Source organism: Marmota marmota, unplaced genomic scaffold (assembly GCF_001458135.2).
Source record: "Marmota marmota marmota unplaced genomic scaffold, marMar, whole genome shotgun sequence".
NCBI classification, from domain to species: domain Eukaryota; kingdom Metazoa; phylum Chordata; class Mammalia; order Rodentia; family Sciuridae; genus Marmota; species Marmota marmota.
Window position 1 is genome coordinate 25,883,056 of NW_026000229.1, and position 15,185 is coordinate 25,898,240.

General features: G+C 33.3%; 1 protein-coding gene across 5 annotated transcripts in view; it reads right to left on the reverse strand.

Annotated features, from left to right (window-relative positions):
- The window catches only part of Unc13c (unc-13 homolog C), a 583,769-nt gene that overhangs the window by 362,008 nt on the left and 206,576 nt on the right, over window positions 1-15,185 (reverse strand). For 3 of the 5 annotated variants that reach the window (XM_015480644.2, XM_048793665.1, XM_048793666.1), the window contains 3 exons: window positions 9,236-9,314; window positions 8,180-8,185; window positions 6,948-7,019 (listed from right to left, as the gene is read on the reverse strand). In XM_015480644.2, the coding sequence (XP_015336130.1) occupies window positions 6,948-7,019; window positions 8,180-8,185; window positions 9,236-9,314 (157 nt within the window). The remainder of the gene's footprint in view (window positions 1-6,947; window positions 7,020-8,179; window positions 8,186-9,235; window positions 9,315-15,185) is intronic. The other 2 variants (XM_048793668.1, XM_048793667.1) reach the window with 1 other exon arrangement.

Genomic DNA, 15,185 nt, shown 5'->3' on the forward strand with positions numbered 1-15,185 from the left:
TGTGTGTGTGTGTGTGTGTGTGTGTGTGTGTGAGAGGGAGAGAGAGAGAGAGAGAGAGAGAGAGAGAGAGAGAGAGAGAGAGATTAATATAGAATTCCAGGTTTAGCTTAAAAACTAAGAAGAAAATTCAGTAATCCTAAAATAAGTGCATCAAGCATTTTGTCATTTGTTTTAATTGGAGAAAAAGAACAATTATTCTAATTTGGTGTAATGCTAGGTGGGGATAGACTAGTTTGCTACTGAGCTCAAGAAAAACAAGAAATATGAATTTTAAAAGTGGAGCTGGTCAATGGATTGTTTTTGAATATGAGATTATGCACATACATTTCAAATTTAAATAAATGACTAATCTATTTTATCTAATACTCTATATCTATTTTCTTTTTCTGAATTCAAGTAATGTCACTCCCATAAATCTTATTTTACAGTAGAAACAATAAGTATTAATTCTTGTAGAAAAATTAAACATGTAAGAAGAAAAAAATAAAAGCTCCGAATAGATATTTGAGAAAGTTCACTGACATGTTTTGTTTGCTTTGGTTTTTTTAAAGAGCCATGATTCATTTCATGAAAAGGGAGAATGAAGCTAGTTTCAAAAAACTAAAAAATATAAAAAATTTAATAGCATATTAAAAACCAATTGAATGAGGCATGAAAAAATATTCCAACACTTAACAGTTATAGATGCTAAAGAAAAACATCAGATAACTCATTTGAGTCCCAGATAAATGATAATATTTTTTTTCATTCTGGACTTTTGGGATACGGGGCTGTGTTTATCAAAGCTGAAAATTACTCTAAGCTAAATGGCATATGAAATCTCTATTTCAGCAAAGGGGAAGGGAAAATGATTATAAGATAGAAAGATCATCGGTTTTATAACTGAGTAAAGCATATAAGATGTATTTTCATTTAATTTATAAAAACAGTATTTAAAAAGCTGCTTGATATAATAGGATTCTGATATCTCAGAATACTGCATCTCATGGAAAAGAGGTACTTTCTCAGCAGCAAAATCAGATCAAATTCAAACAAGATTATAAGAAAGATAGAGAATGTGGGAATTTCATAGAATATGGAAAAAAGATCAAGTAATACTGAATAAAAGCCTAGCAGAAAGAAGCAAGGGATCATGGCAAATGGAAGTCTGCTGCTCATCAGTAAAAACTGGATACAGTTTTTTCTTTTAATGTAGAAGTTATAGTTGGCAAATAGGTAATTTGCTACAGATAGTAGAGTACTTGGGAAAGGGAAAGAACTGGATTGGGGTGTTATCCAGAGCAGGTCTTGGACCTTGATGCACAACTGGAAGAGACAGACAACCTTCCATAGTGCAGGGCTCTGCAATGACAGATTCAACCAGCCACAGAGTAAAAGTATCTGGAAAAATACTGCATCTGTACTGAACATGTACATTTTTTTGGTCATAATTCTCTTACTGAACCTGTATAAGAACTTTTTATGCAGTACTTAATATTGTTCTAGCTATTGTAAGTAATCTAGAGATGACTTAAATTGTATGGGAGGGTATATGTAGATTCTATGCCTGTACCATGCCATGTTATATAAGGGATTTGAGCATCTTAGGATTTTGGCATAAGGAAGTTTCAAAACCAATTCAATGCCCCACAGACACTACAGGATAACTGTATGTATAAGCGGCTGTCAAAAGAATAACCAGAGCCCTAATAACTGTGATTAGAACTCAAAGACTAAAGGATTTGGCAACATGAGTGACTTGCTGCCTATCTAATTTATGTGTTTTTAAACTTTCTAAATCTTTTATAATAAACTATTTTCTAAAAGATATGTATTTTCTGATTACAATAAAACACATGTTTGCTGAAAAAATAAATTATCAAATAGAAGTATACTAAAATAAAAAGTGAATATAAAATTTATATGATTTAATGTTTCAAAGTTAAGTAGGGTTTGATGAATATCCTTTCAGTATTTCTTCTAGGAATAAACAGGACATAAAAACTTTTGCAATTAGGAAAATCAAGAGCAATATTAATTTTACATTGCTTGGATGATTTCAACAAATAAAAAGTTTTAGTATATGTCGACACTACTTTAAACTGTTGAGATGAGAGTGAGGGATGTTTGATTTTTCTGACAAGCTTTTATAGGCAAGGGTAAACTATAGAGTACAAAGGGGAGGATGCTCATATCCCAGGAAAATATTTTTTTAATTATTGTTCCAAGAAATGAATTTAAGTTGACTTTCACTGGTATATCACTTTTTGAACAATTAGGACCCTGGAAGGAAATAAACTGACTTTTCTATTCACAACTGTCTGAGGAAACTAAAGTGAGTCTGAAAATTAAAGCAGTCAGGCTTTCTGCCAAAAGCAATGAGTAGTGTTTTTAGAACATCGAAATTCTAATGCTATATTAATAATAATGCTAATAATTATATTGGCAGCAAAGTTTGTCTGCCTCCATTTGCCATACCCATTCTTTTTCTCCTACCTTGTTAACCAGTGATCATTCCAATGAAGGTCTATTTCTCCTCACATCCTGTGTGTTCCCCTCATGAGACTATGTAAACCAACTACCTCCCATACCCTAGACAATTACATTTAGATAGTTTAAACAAAAAATGTGATTCTGGTTTTGAAGCATTTTCCATATTCATGATGCATAATTTTAGGAAAGAAATATATTCACTGTTCTCTAGGTATACATTTTACTATTTCTGAACAAAAGCATTAGAGAGATTTGCAGAGCAAACATTAGGTACAATGTGACCTTTGAAATTTGTTTTAACATGAAGACAAAAATATAGAAAAGTTCCTGAGTATAAAAACAGATATAATTTCAGTGTTGATTTAGTCTTCATAATAATCATTATGTAAGACCAACTTTAAAAGCTAAAGTTATTCAGGTACATTTTTCTAACAGCAGAAAGTACAAACCAAAACTGAAAGTTATATGCCTATTCATGAAAGAGTGTTAAGTAATTTGATTTTACTTGTATTGTTTCATAATAGAGGCTAATTATCATTTTCCTAATGGGGTGAGTCCAAACAAAGAGGGCAGAAACATGATAAAGTGGCTAACTCATCGATTCAAAGACAGCACAACAGTTTATTCCATCTGTTACAACATGGTACATGATCTGAAAGCAGACTATTATAGATTTTTCATGTACTATAAATGTCACTTTTTCCTTCAATTCAGACATCTAATGAAAATTTATGTATAAATGATGGAGCTGGTATGAGATAATTCATTTGTTAAATATAAGAAACCAAAAATTATGTGAATTCCTCCACCAGGGGAAACTTTAGCCATCTTAATAGCATAAGTAGTATAGTCAGTTATGGAGTTGGGAAATTGTACAGTGAAAAACAGTTAATCATAAAAGTAACATTTTTACTATGTAGTTATCATGTGTCCACAATGGATACATTGAGTATCATTTCTATTATTTATCCTTTTCATTTATGTTGTAAATATTCTTTGTATATACTTCATGAGAACAATTAAAATACAAATTTATATATCCAACTCTATAAGTTAGAAAATTTAGGATAAACACAGGAGAGTAAAGAGCGAATCTAAATAGACAAAAGAGAAATACATGTGACAAAAAATGGAGAAACAATCTGAAGTCAACAAAGTAAATACAAGAAAAGTTTCTTGTAGCACTGATTTTGCAGAAAAAGAAAGAAAATGCAAATAAATAAAACTAGAATTAAAATGGCACAAGAATTTTAGAAATTGCAATGATAAGGTCAATTTGGTGGTACTAAATTTGAAAGTTCAAAAAAACGGACATGGGAATATAGGTAAGTAGTAAAGTGCTTCCTAGCATGCATGAGGGATGGATTCAATTCCCAGCAACACACACACACACACACATGCACACGCACACCACATGTGCACAAACACGTACACACACAAGGAAAAAATGATGGCTTTCTGGGACAAATATAAATGATCAAAATTAATTCACTAACTCAAGAACAAATGTTTAAAAAACATGGTTATAATCACTATATTAAATAAGTTGATTCAGTAGTCAAATAACCACCCTCAAATTAAGCATCAAATAAGCATCAAGTCCAGATGGTTTCAGAAGCAAGTTGTGCCAGCCCTTCAAGGTACAGCAATTTATTTATGAAAACCATCCCAGTGAATCTCAAAAAAGGGAAGCTCCCTAGCTTATTTTGCAAAACTAGTTTAATATTGATGTCAAAGTTGTTCAAAGATACAGCAAACCATAAGCTCATTTAACTCATGTGCATAGATTTTAAAAACTGAATTGTTAGTAAAGATAGAGCAAATCAAAACTAAGAAAATTTCCATAACTTGCCTGAGGCCTCATTGCTAATAAATGGTAGAACTCGACCAACATGAATCTCAAGCCAAAGACTGTGCTCAGGAAGAAAGACAGAATTAGGACCAATAACAATATTTATAAGCAAGACATAATATTTACACTGGGCATCATTACTGCTGGTTTCCATGTCAGCACTCCCTGGACAGGAATCTAAGCCTCAACTGCAAAGAACAGAGCAAGGCATTAGCATTCATGGAGATAATGCTGGCCCACATCTGGCACAAGATACAAGAGCTTTTTCTTTCCTTGAAAAAAATGACTGAGCTTTCTATCATCTCTTTCTTTAATTAAAATTGAACTGCCATCATTTGATATTTCTCACATGGCCAAGCCGTTTTCCTTCACTTAAAGGCAAATATTCCACGCTTTCACTTCCAGAGTGCCTAACAAGACTTTCAGCACTGAAGTGTGGAAACTGTTCCCTTCAGCGTTTACATTAACTGCCTATATAATGACTGAAGATGACAGCTTGTCAAGAGTGACATTTCATATGCCTGTTGTACAGAAGTCATAGTTCATGTACTTTTTGAGACATGGGCCCCAGGGAAATGAGCTTTGTGAATCTGAGAGGGAGCTAATGGACTCTATTCATCCAACCAGCACCCACAGAGATGTTGTTTAGTTAGGCCTTCTGAAACTAAGCAAGTAAAGCGATGTTATTAAGTTGCTATAAAGTGGATCAGTAGTAAATTTACCCATAATGTGAGGATATATTCCCTGTTCAGGGACTCAGAAAATGTATCGCCTTCCATTAACTTATATTGTTTTCCTGTTAACTTTTCATAGAGATAAAATTCATAGTTCTAATGCCATATTTCAAAATATAAGAGAGAAAGTGTACATTTATCAATAAAATCCTTAAATTCTGATTATTTCCTCAAAAACACAAGAACAGATGCCTCAAGATTCAGCAACTAAGATGAGGTTTTCTCATACAACAGAGGATGCGTCATTGTCTTGTATTCAAACTATATTCAAAATATTGCAAGGCATCATAAATATCATGCCTAAGACTGAGACACTGGAAATGCAGTCACCTTTTTTTTAAGCTTGTGTATAATAGAACGTGTATCAGCTTGTTGTAGACTCTGAATATTCAAATGAACATATTCAATGAACATAAAGGGCCTCCCCATCCTTTCATGCTTTTTTTTTTTTTGGTACCAAGGATTGAACCCAGAGGCACTTTACCACTGAATCTTAACCCCAGCCCTTTATTTTTTTATTTTGAGACAGGATCTCACTAAGTTGCCTAGGATCTCACTAGGTTGATGAGGCTGGCCTCAAACTTGTGACTCTCTTGGATCATCCTCCCAAGTTACTGGGAATAAAGGTGTGTGCCACCACACCCAGAGTCCTTTCCTACTTCTGAACGAGTATGTGTGTATTGGGGTAGGGAGAGCTTGTTGACAGAAAGAACTAGGAGAGGTTGACTTTGGGATGGTGGATAACACTGTCAGGAAGAGGAGCATAAGAAATACAGATGTAAATAATTATCTTTACTTGGCAAGTATATAGAAAGGTAAAACAAAAAATGCACTATAGGCAGAATTTTTTATTCTATAAAAATGACAAAGTTGCTAAAAATTGGGAGAGGTAGGAGATATTAGTTCCCATAAGGCAGTTCATAGATATATTGTCTTGAGTAAATTCCCAGGTGAGTGTGAAGGATGGTGCTACCACTGCACAACACCCAAGGCACAAACACTGGGAGTTTTAAAAACATCCCTCACACTAAGGCTGTACCTGGAGCCAATTAAATCAGAATTGCTGGGAGTGAGACCCAGGCATTGGTATGTTTTAAAGCTCCCTGAGGTGTTCTAATGAGCCAAATTTAAGAACCGCTGACCTGGATATTTGCAGCCTATTTTATCTTCTAATCAGGCTGTTCTTTCATTCAGTAAGAATTTACAAAGCATCTACCTCATGCCTGACAGTGTACTAAGCAACAATGATGAAAAAATTTAATAAGAGCAATAAACAAGGTTCAGTGCTACCCTATGATATCAGAGTTTATGAAAGTTTATGCAAAATAATCAAATTAAATGTAATAAAAATAAAGACGGTAGCTCATAGGTATTGTTCACTGTGCCCTGTACTATGCCAAACATTAAGCATCCCTCCCTAATCCTCTCAGTTTTATTATCACCTCACTTTATAGGTGAGGTAACTCAGACTCAGAACTTGCAAACTTGTAACAATGTTAAGTGGCACTGGGGGACATACACATAGCAGCCTTCACTGTAACCATACCATGCTATCAAGGTCATGACTAAATGCTATCAAAGCCCATAGGTAGAAACTAATAATTCAACCAGGAGGGGAGGTGGGTATTTGGAGAAAGCCCCCCAAAAGAAGTAAAATTTAAACCTTAAATGTGATGCTATTCGGGTTTCATGTATATATGAAGAGCAGAGGAGAATTGGCATGATAGTAAAGCTGAAGCCCTAAGGAAGTATTTTGGGGTCAGGATTTCCAAGCTTCCAGTTATTCCTGAAACATTGGAATAAACATTACAAATGAGTGGCTCAAGCAGAATCGGTTTTGCTCCTGTGAGCATGATCAATATATAATTAGTAATTGACACTGCACCTACCAGTTCCTCGTTGTTGAGTGATGTCCTAATTACCATAGCCAAGGAGAGACCAGATTTCCGGGCAGCCAGGGTCTAAAATAAACAGAATTATGACTTATTAATATATGGGGAGGTTGTCCTGAACATGATGCTCAGCAGAATGTAAAAATGTAAGGATAATTGGAATCACTGTTCACATTTTAGTCAACAAGGACCTGCCTGCTCAGTGGTTGATTAATTCACTCAGAACATGCACTCAGAGGACGCTGAAGCTGGAAAGAACCCTGTAGATCATCAAACCCAACCTCTACTTGATACATGTGGTGAAACTCAGGACTAATAAGGCAAGGTGATCTGCCCAAAGTTTCCAGGCTAGCAAGAGGCTTCTAAAACTGTGTTATTCCTCAATGTTTTCATGGTCTCATTTCTTCATAAAACATGACCATGGATACTGAGCCAGCCTGACTTGTGGAATGGGCCTGAATCGTAGTTGATTCTGGGTGATTCTTTGAGTTCTACACAGATTTGTAGAATATTTCTCCATTTATAGCCAGGATATTTTCTTCCAGTTGTCCATTTTATTTACCAAGAATTATTATACCCAGATTCATAGTAGTCACTTAAAGCTGGTAATGTAAGTGATCCTAAACAAGTCAAGTTCCTTTAGTTTTTCCCCACCTTTAAAATAGAGCCATCATCACCTGCTTCTATCCAAAATATTTGTGATATATTAACTCAGCAAAGCTATAGAGAACTTTGAAAATCAGAAGTTCCAAGTGGGAATGTTAAATCTGCTATCTCTTTAGGAGCAAAGGGAAATCACAGTGGAATGATACATTCCTGATCATACTATGGACCCATCTGGTCATCAATATATCTTCTAGGGGTTATGAAGCCAAATCCTAAATTTCTACACATACTCAATTAAGGAAGTCACTCTCCATCCCTACTGCGTCAACCTAAAGAAGGCTTATTTCCAAGAGTTTACTCAAGATAATACTCATCTCTGATCAGTAATTGCCCCTAAATTTATGTCTATAAATCTATTTTAGTCTGCTTGCCTTTGTCTTATGCATAATTGAGTTTCTCAGAATTGAACTAGAGGTTAAATTCTTGGAGAACCCACACTTTTTATTCTTGTATGTTTCTGTCTTTTATTTTCCCATCTTTCCCTCTTTTACCTCTAGTAAGGGAAGAGTATATGTGAGAGGAGTGTCAAATAATAATAATAAAATCAATTGAAAAGCACTTACCATGGCCTGAGGATTCCGGGAGTGAAGGAAAGAAAAGTTTAAATAATTAAACATAGGAAAGGTAGGAAGATTATAACCATGTTAAATTAGTCTAACTTCATAAAATTATATCTACACTATAATGACAGGAATCTGAGATAATTGTACTGACACATCATGCTTTCCAATATAAGAGCTTTCTAGGCAGGCTCTTTTTATTTTAAAAATCAAAGTAATGGCTTTCAGATAAAGGTATTTTTAGCAAAATTAAAAACTGCTGGTACAAAAAATTATTCATATTATTGCCTAATTGTATATTTATGTTTCTTTATGGGAAAATACGTTTTTCATGTCATAAGCTATGTATGGTCATATAGCATATGACCATAGAATGTGACACTTTGAAGGATAGAAAATAAGTACTTTTTTTTCCATGTTGATGGGCTTTTTTCTTTTACACTCTAATACAGACCACTATCCCACTATCAGTTCTTTGCATTTCTACTTGTTCCCCAGAATATTTCAATAAAGAAGAGTAAGTTATTCAGAATCATGTTCAGAACTAATAAAAATGTTAATGACTTGAGAACCATGGTTTTCTTGACATAGAAGAAGAGCTTATTAATTTGGCTAGAATTGGCTTTAATACAATAGAAAAAAGAATTGATTAATATTATCTGCTTCCTTTACAAAGTATTCAAGTTCTGAGTTAAGATGAAGAAGCTCAAATCGACCATTAAACTTAGCCTATTAAACTTGTAGTCATTCATAGCATTGAACACATCAAAGTCCAGAAGCTCATTTGGCATGCTGTGTGTTTTCTTTGGGCTCAATTATAGAGTCATTTTTACTCAATTTGTAATTCCAACTAATATCAAAAGTGGTCGAAAGGTTAGAGATATTTTTCCCATCAAATACGTTTTAAAGAAGCACTAAATGAAAGACTTGGTAGAATCTGACATCATATGTTTTATTCCATGAAGTATTGACAGGCTAGGTAGTTAATGAGAATGACAACATTATATTTTAATAAAGAAAAAGTCAATACATGCAATCAGAAAAACAGGAGTAACTTACCACATCTCGTACAATAGGCAAAGTTTTTTTCCTTCGAAGATCTGGCATACTGTCAATACCATAAAGGCCCCGCCCAGCCCTGAAAGGGGTTACAAAAGAAATGATTTTTTATGAGTAAAATGACTTCCTATGAGAAAAAAATCCACTGTTATTTGTATAAAGGCTATAAAAAAAAGATAAAGTGGATACCATGGTTTTCAACTAATTTCCAAAATAACGTAGATCCAAGACTCTAGGGCTTTGACTAGTGTCTGAGAGAAACTCTAGCTACCATAGGAGCTGCACTTGCTTGCTTAGGGAGCTCAGTGTGTTGGAATTTTAAGATGTGCATAGTCTGGTTAGACACACTGTTGGTTTTTTTCTTCAGTATCACAGAGGCAAATCAAATTTGTCAGGTATATGGAAGTTTATACCTCCAGAACAAAGTAGAATCAAAGCATTCTTTACAACTTTGGTCTGTCTGCAATGGTAAAGAATTACTTTTATTATAAAAATACCATTTTTTCTGTGTGCTGCATCTTCACAGATTCAATTCCAAAATGGCAGCTCAAGAAGCCATGGACAAATTTAAAATGTTAGTGACTAAATTGGAAGGTCCACTTACCTGAACTTATCTCATGGATAAATGCATGGGATTAAGATAATTTACTGTATAATAATGTTCACTGAAGTATTTTTTTGTTACAGCAATGAAAGCTGATATTCATCAATAGTACATTGATTAAACAAATCTATGGAAGAATGCAATAATTAAAGTGGATGAGGTAAATGTTTATGTATGTATATGAAAAATAATCCTAAAATTGAAAACAATAAGTTTGCATTTTAATCATTTTAGTAAGATCTCATATGTGTGTATGGTTATATAAATGCAAAATATGTAAAGGATGTTGTCAAACTTAAAACTGTACTTTTAAGTGAAATGAAATAGGGTGAGAAAAAAAAGAGAAGACTCTTGCTATGTTATAGATGTGTAATAATATGTCATTTTGCAAATAAAATGATTTAAAAAGATGAATCTTTACGTCTCTTGAGAAGAGAATCTGATGCAATGTATTTTTTTTTACTGAATCAATCTAGCCATCTTGTACAATCAAGAAGCTGTTAAAATAATTGATAGTTTCTCTTTATTCCACTTGACACACAAACCTCTTGCAGATCTCTTGCTAAGTACCTGCTTATTTGTGTCTTGAGGTGGCAACTGGGCAGTTCTGCCTTTGTAATGGGATATAACTATCAATAATAGCTTATCAGTAGTTTAGACTCCATTTTTCCATAGATGGTCTCTATGTTGTTGCTGCTTATCTTAATAAAGGGCAATATTTTGTCTTACTGGATTTTTTTCTTAGTAGCTATAGCCTTAACTCCACTACTTTTTCTGGTCTCAAATACTAGCTTGGTACTTTTGGAGAAATCACTAACTTCATCATACAACTCATATAAAATAATAATGTAATAAAAACAATCGTAATGAAGAAAATGGTAATGCATGAGTAGCAACAGTGTCATAACTTATATGCAATAACTAACACAAAATATTCAAACTATTGCAGATGTGTAAGGAGGATGTCAATGCTGAATAAGTTATTCCTACATTGATGCACTTCAATGGAAAGCAGGCTTTGGATCACAGGATAAAGGAGAGGAGCAAATGTGGAGCAGAGATTATGAACTATCAAAGAAGAGAGAGAGAGAGAAAGAATAAAAGAAGGGAAGAGAACATGTGTACTGAGGAGAGATGACATTTTAGAAACATTCCATTATTGTATACTAAAGAAGTTAATGCCTAAGCTAGGCTGGTGCCTATAGTCCTAGCTACTCCAAAGGCTGAGGCAGGAAAATTGCCTGAGGCTATGAGTTGGAAGCTGGCCTGGGCAACCTAGACCTTGTCTCAAAAACTAAAGAGAAAATAAACTTAATATTTTTTTCTATCATTTCCTACAATAATGCCAATATACCAAGGGCTGTTAAAAATCACAGTGTGTCAAAGCTTGAGAATTTGAGTTACAAAAAAGAATCTTTTCTTTTTTCCCCCTTTAAAAAAATTTCTTTTGATAATAGCTTTGTGTTTTCATATTTTCTGTGTTATCATTATTTCATGTTTAGTTGACAAATAATAATTGTGTCTATTTATGAGGTGGAATGTGATGTTTTAATCTATGTATGCATTGTGGAAAGATTCAATCAAGCTAAATGACACATCCTTAACCTCATCAACTAATAATCATTTTGTGGTGAGAACACTAAAAGCTCTTTTGAATTTTAAGAAACTGTCAGATTGAGAAAGGGCAAAAGAGCAATGACCTATTTTTTTCAACACCCATCTTCAGAAAGCATACCCACTACCCATTAGTGTAAATTCTTCCTTCCCTCCTGTCCTCTTTCCATATTTGTGCCTTCCACACCAATTCAGGCTTGATCCTCTCACATCTGAAACATTAAGCATGTGGGAAGACAGCTATGCGAATCTGTTTAAGGAACGATCCTTCCAATATTATTTGCTTTAATCTTAGTCTGTGATTCCAAGTAATTTCTCTTTCTCCCATCTGTGAATAGTACTAATAATGACATAAGTATACATTAAGAAATATCCTTTCACTACACTGCATATCAATTATAATTTGCTGTCAAGTGTTTTGAAATGTTTTGACTCTTGAAGAATGTAACTTTTGTAGCTATGTAAAGAAACACAATCAATTGAGATTATGATTGAGAAAGTGATTTTATGAACTGTAAAGTATTATATAAACAGATTGTTTCCTTCCTATTAATATGTTTTCTTTTATTTATTGTTTCCTTCTTTTCATGGAACTTAATTCAAATTCTCAAAATATACCCTGAATATTAAGCCAGTCCTACATACACAATTGAACACATGTGTTTTCATAGGGCCTGATATATCACTCCTTTGCTTGCCTCATCAGAGCACTGATATTCAAGGACCAAGGCTACATTTGAGCTGAATGTGATAAGGATCCCAAGATGGAAGACATGCATCCAAAATTCACCTCTGCCTCTTTTGATCTTACCATTTAATTTCACTTAAATTTTGTAACTTGGAAAGTTGAGACACAATAAAAATGTTCTCTTAACCATCACAGGCTCAAAGATGCTCTTTTTAAAAACATTAGGTTGTGTTCCATCTTACTTTTACTTTTTTATTACTATAAAAAGTTGAAATAATCAAAGATTTTCCTGAGACTAACTATCAAATAATAATAGAGCTTTTCTTGCAAACCTAGACCTTAAAAAAAGTCTTCCCTATTGACCTTACCTCAGGAGTAGAGAAGCACTGATAAGTATTGTGAAGCTCTCTAAAAATGCAAAAATATTTTTTGTAATATTTATTGAAATACTTTTTAATCAGGAGAAATATGGGAAATATTAAGTAAAAATTGATTAAGACCAGTAGATAAATCAATCTTGACTTTCTAAGCAAGAGGTCAGATTCATGCACAAGAGTTAAATCCAGAAGAATCTATGTAGGATTAATGATGAGGGGGTCAGAGGTAGTCATAAAAACCAGCCATCATAGAAAAGTAAATCTGAAGGTGAGGTCTGTTTCTGGGAAGAATTTGTTTTATTTCAGTCCTTTTTTGTATAGATTATATACTGTAGGCTATAGACAACAAACTAGCTGAAGATAACTAATATTTATGTGGTATTACCAGATACCAGAGATAATGCTAACAATCATAGTTAACATTGACCCAATACTTATTTTTCTAAGCACTCTACTAGTATTACCTCATTTTATTCTATAAAATTCCAATGAAATGCAGGGACAAGTATTCCCTTCATTTTATAAATGAGGAGACGGAGACACAGAATCCTTCAGAATCATCTATAAGGCACTACCTAGAAATGGAAGTGGCAGGATTTGAACCTGTATTCTATAGCTCACCATGCTTCACTGCTTAAATGATTGGATCATCCCATATCTATATTAGTGGTATGAATTGGGGATGACAATCCTATTTTACATTTAATGAAACTAAAGTTAAACAACATATCTAGGCCTGGATCAAAAAGCCAGAATATGGCAGAGCTTGATTTCCACTGTAGGATTATATTGCCTTAAACCTAATGTTCTTAAAAGCAAATAAATCTAAAAGGGGTCTTTCAGGTTACAGGCATTATAGGTGGGGTAAAAAGGTGAGGAGATCTATGGAAGTATTTGGAAAGTCAAGAATCACATAAAATTGAAAAAAAATGGATATTATTTTATAGATAAATCAAGATAAATTATAATTCAATATTTACTCTAATTAATAGCTTTTAAAAATAATATTTTAATTAATGAATCATAATTTTACATTTATGGAGTACAATGATATTTTGATTCATACACACAAAGGAATGATTAAATCAAGCAAATAAATATGTCCATCATTTCATTTACTTATTATTTCTGTGGTGAGACCTTTTAAATTTACTCTTATCCAATTTTAGTTTTTTCAGTTTTTTAAAAAATTTCTTTCTTCTTTCACAATATTAAGAATAACTTATAGAATTCAATAAAATATAATGCTCCTTGACTTAGATTGTTAGTCATCTTTTTACAAATAAACATAATGCAAATCCTTTAAATATATTCTCAATTTTTTAAAAATGTGACACTTAGATAACAAAAGGGTTATTTTACTGATTAAAGCACATATTAATTATTTCAATCAAAATTGATCTGATAACATATTGAATGTTTATAGATGGTAAAAGAACTTCAAGAAGGCACCAGGAGAGTATCACATAAAAACTGATAGGTATAAAAAAAAGGTAGGTATGTAGAAAAATCCATATCACTAATCATCAGGAATTGTGAGATGCACAATGAGATACCATTTCAGACCTGATAGAATGGCTATTTTGAAAAAGACAAAAGATAATTGTTGGTGAGGATGTGGAGAAAAAGGAGCCCTAGCATGCAGATAGGAATATAAAATAGTGTAGTCATTAGGAAAAATATGGAGTTTCCTCAGAAAGTTAAAAATACAACTGTGATATGATCCAGCAGTCCACTACTGGTATATACAAAGGAAGTGAAATCAATATGTCAAAGAGACGCCGGCCCTCAATACTTCAACATATTGGCATAGGCACTGGCTTCCTTAACAAGAATTCTAAAGTGCAAGGAAAAAAAAAAAAAAACAACCAAGAATCAATAAGTGGGATGGCATCAAGTTAATAAGCTTCTGCACAGCAAAGGAAACAAGACTGTGAAGAAAGAGCTTACAGAATGGAAAAAGATCTTTGCCACATTCCCCCTCAAACAAAGGATTAATATCTAGAAATGTAAAGGACTCAACGAAACTTAACACCAAAGCAAACAAACAAATAATCCAATTTATAAATGGGCAAAGAACTAAACAGACTCTTCTCAAAAGAAGAAATACAAATGGCCAACAAATACATGAAAAAATGTTTAACACCTCTATTAATTAAGTAAATTAAAATTAAAGTTACATTAAGATTTCATCTCACTCTAGTCAGAATAACAATTATCAAGAGTACAAATAATAATAAGTGTGGTGAGAATGTGGGGGGAAAGGTACTCTCACATGTTATTGTTGAGATTGAAAATTAGTACAACCACTCTGGAGATGCCCCAAAACCTAGAAATGACCCAGCTATCCCATTCCCCAGTATTTATCCCAAAGAACTAAAGTCACCATACTATAGTGATACAGCCACATCACTGTTTATTGCAGCACAATTCACAATAGCCAAATTGTGGAACCATAATTATGGTTTATAAATTATGCCCACCAACATGAATGGATTAAGAAATGTGGTATAAACACAATGGAGTTTTACTTAACCATAAAAAATAATGAAATTATGGCACTTGCTGGTAAATGTATGGAAATGGAGAACAACATGCTGAGTGAAGTAACTCAAACTCAGAAATTCAAATGTTTTCTCTCATATGCAGAAACTGGACCAAAATAAG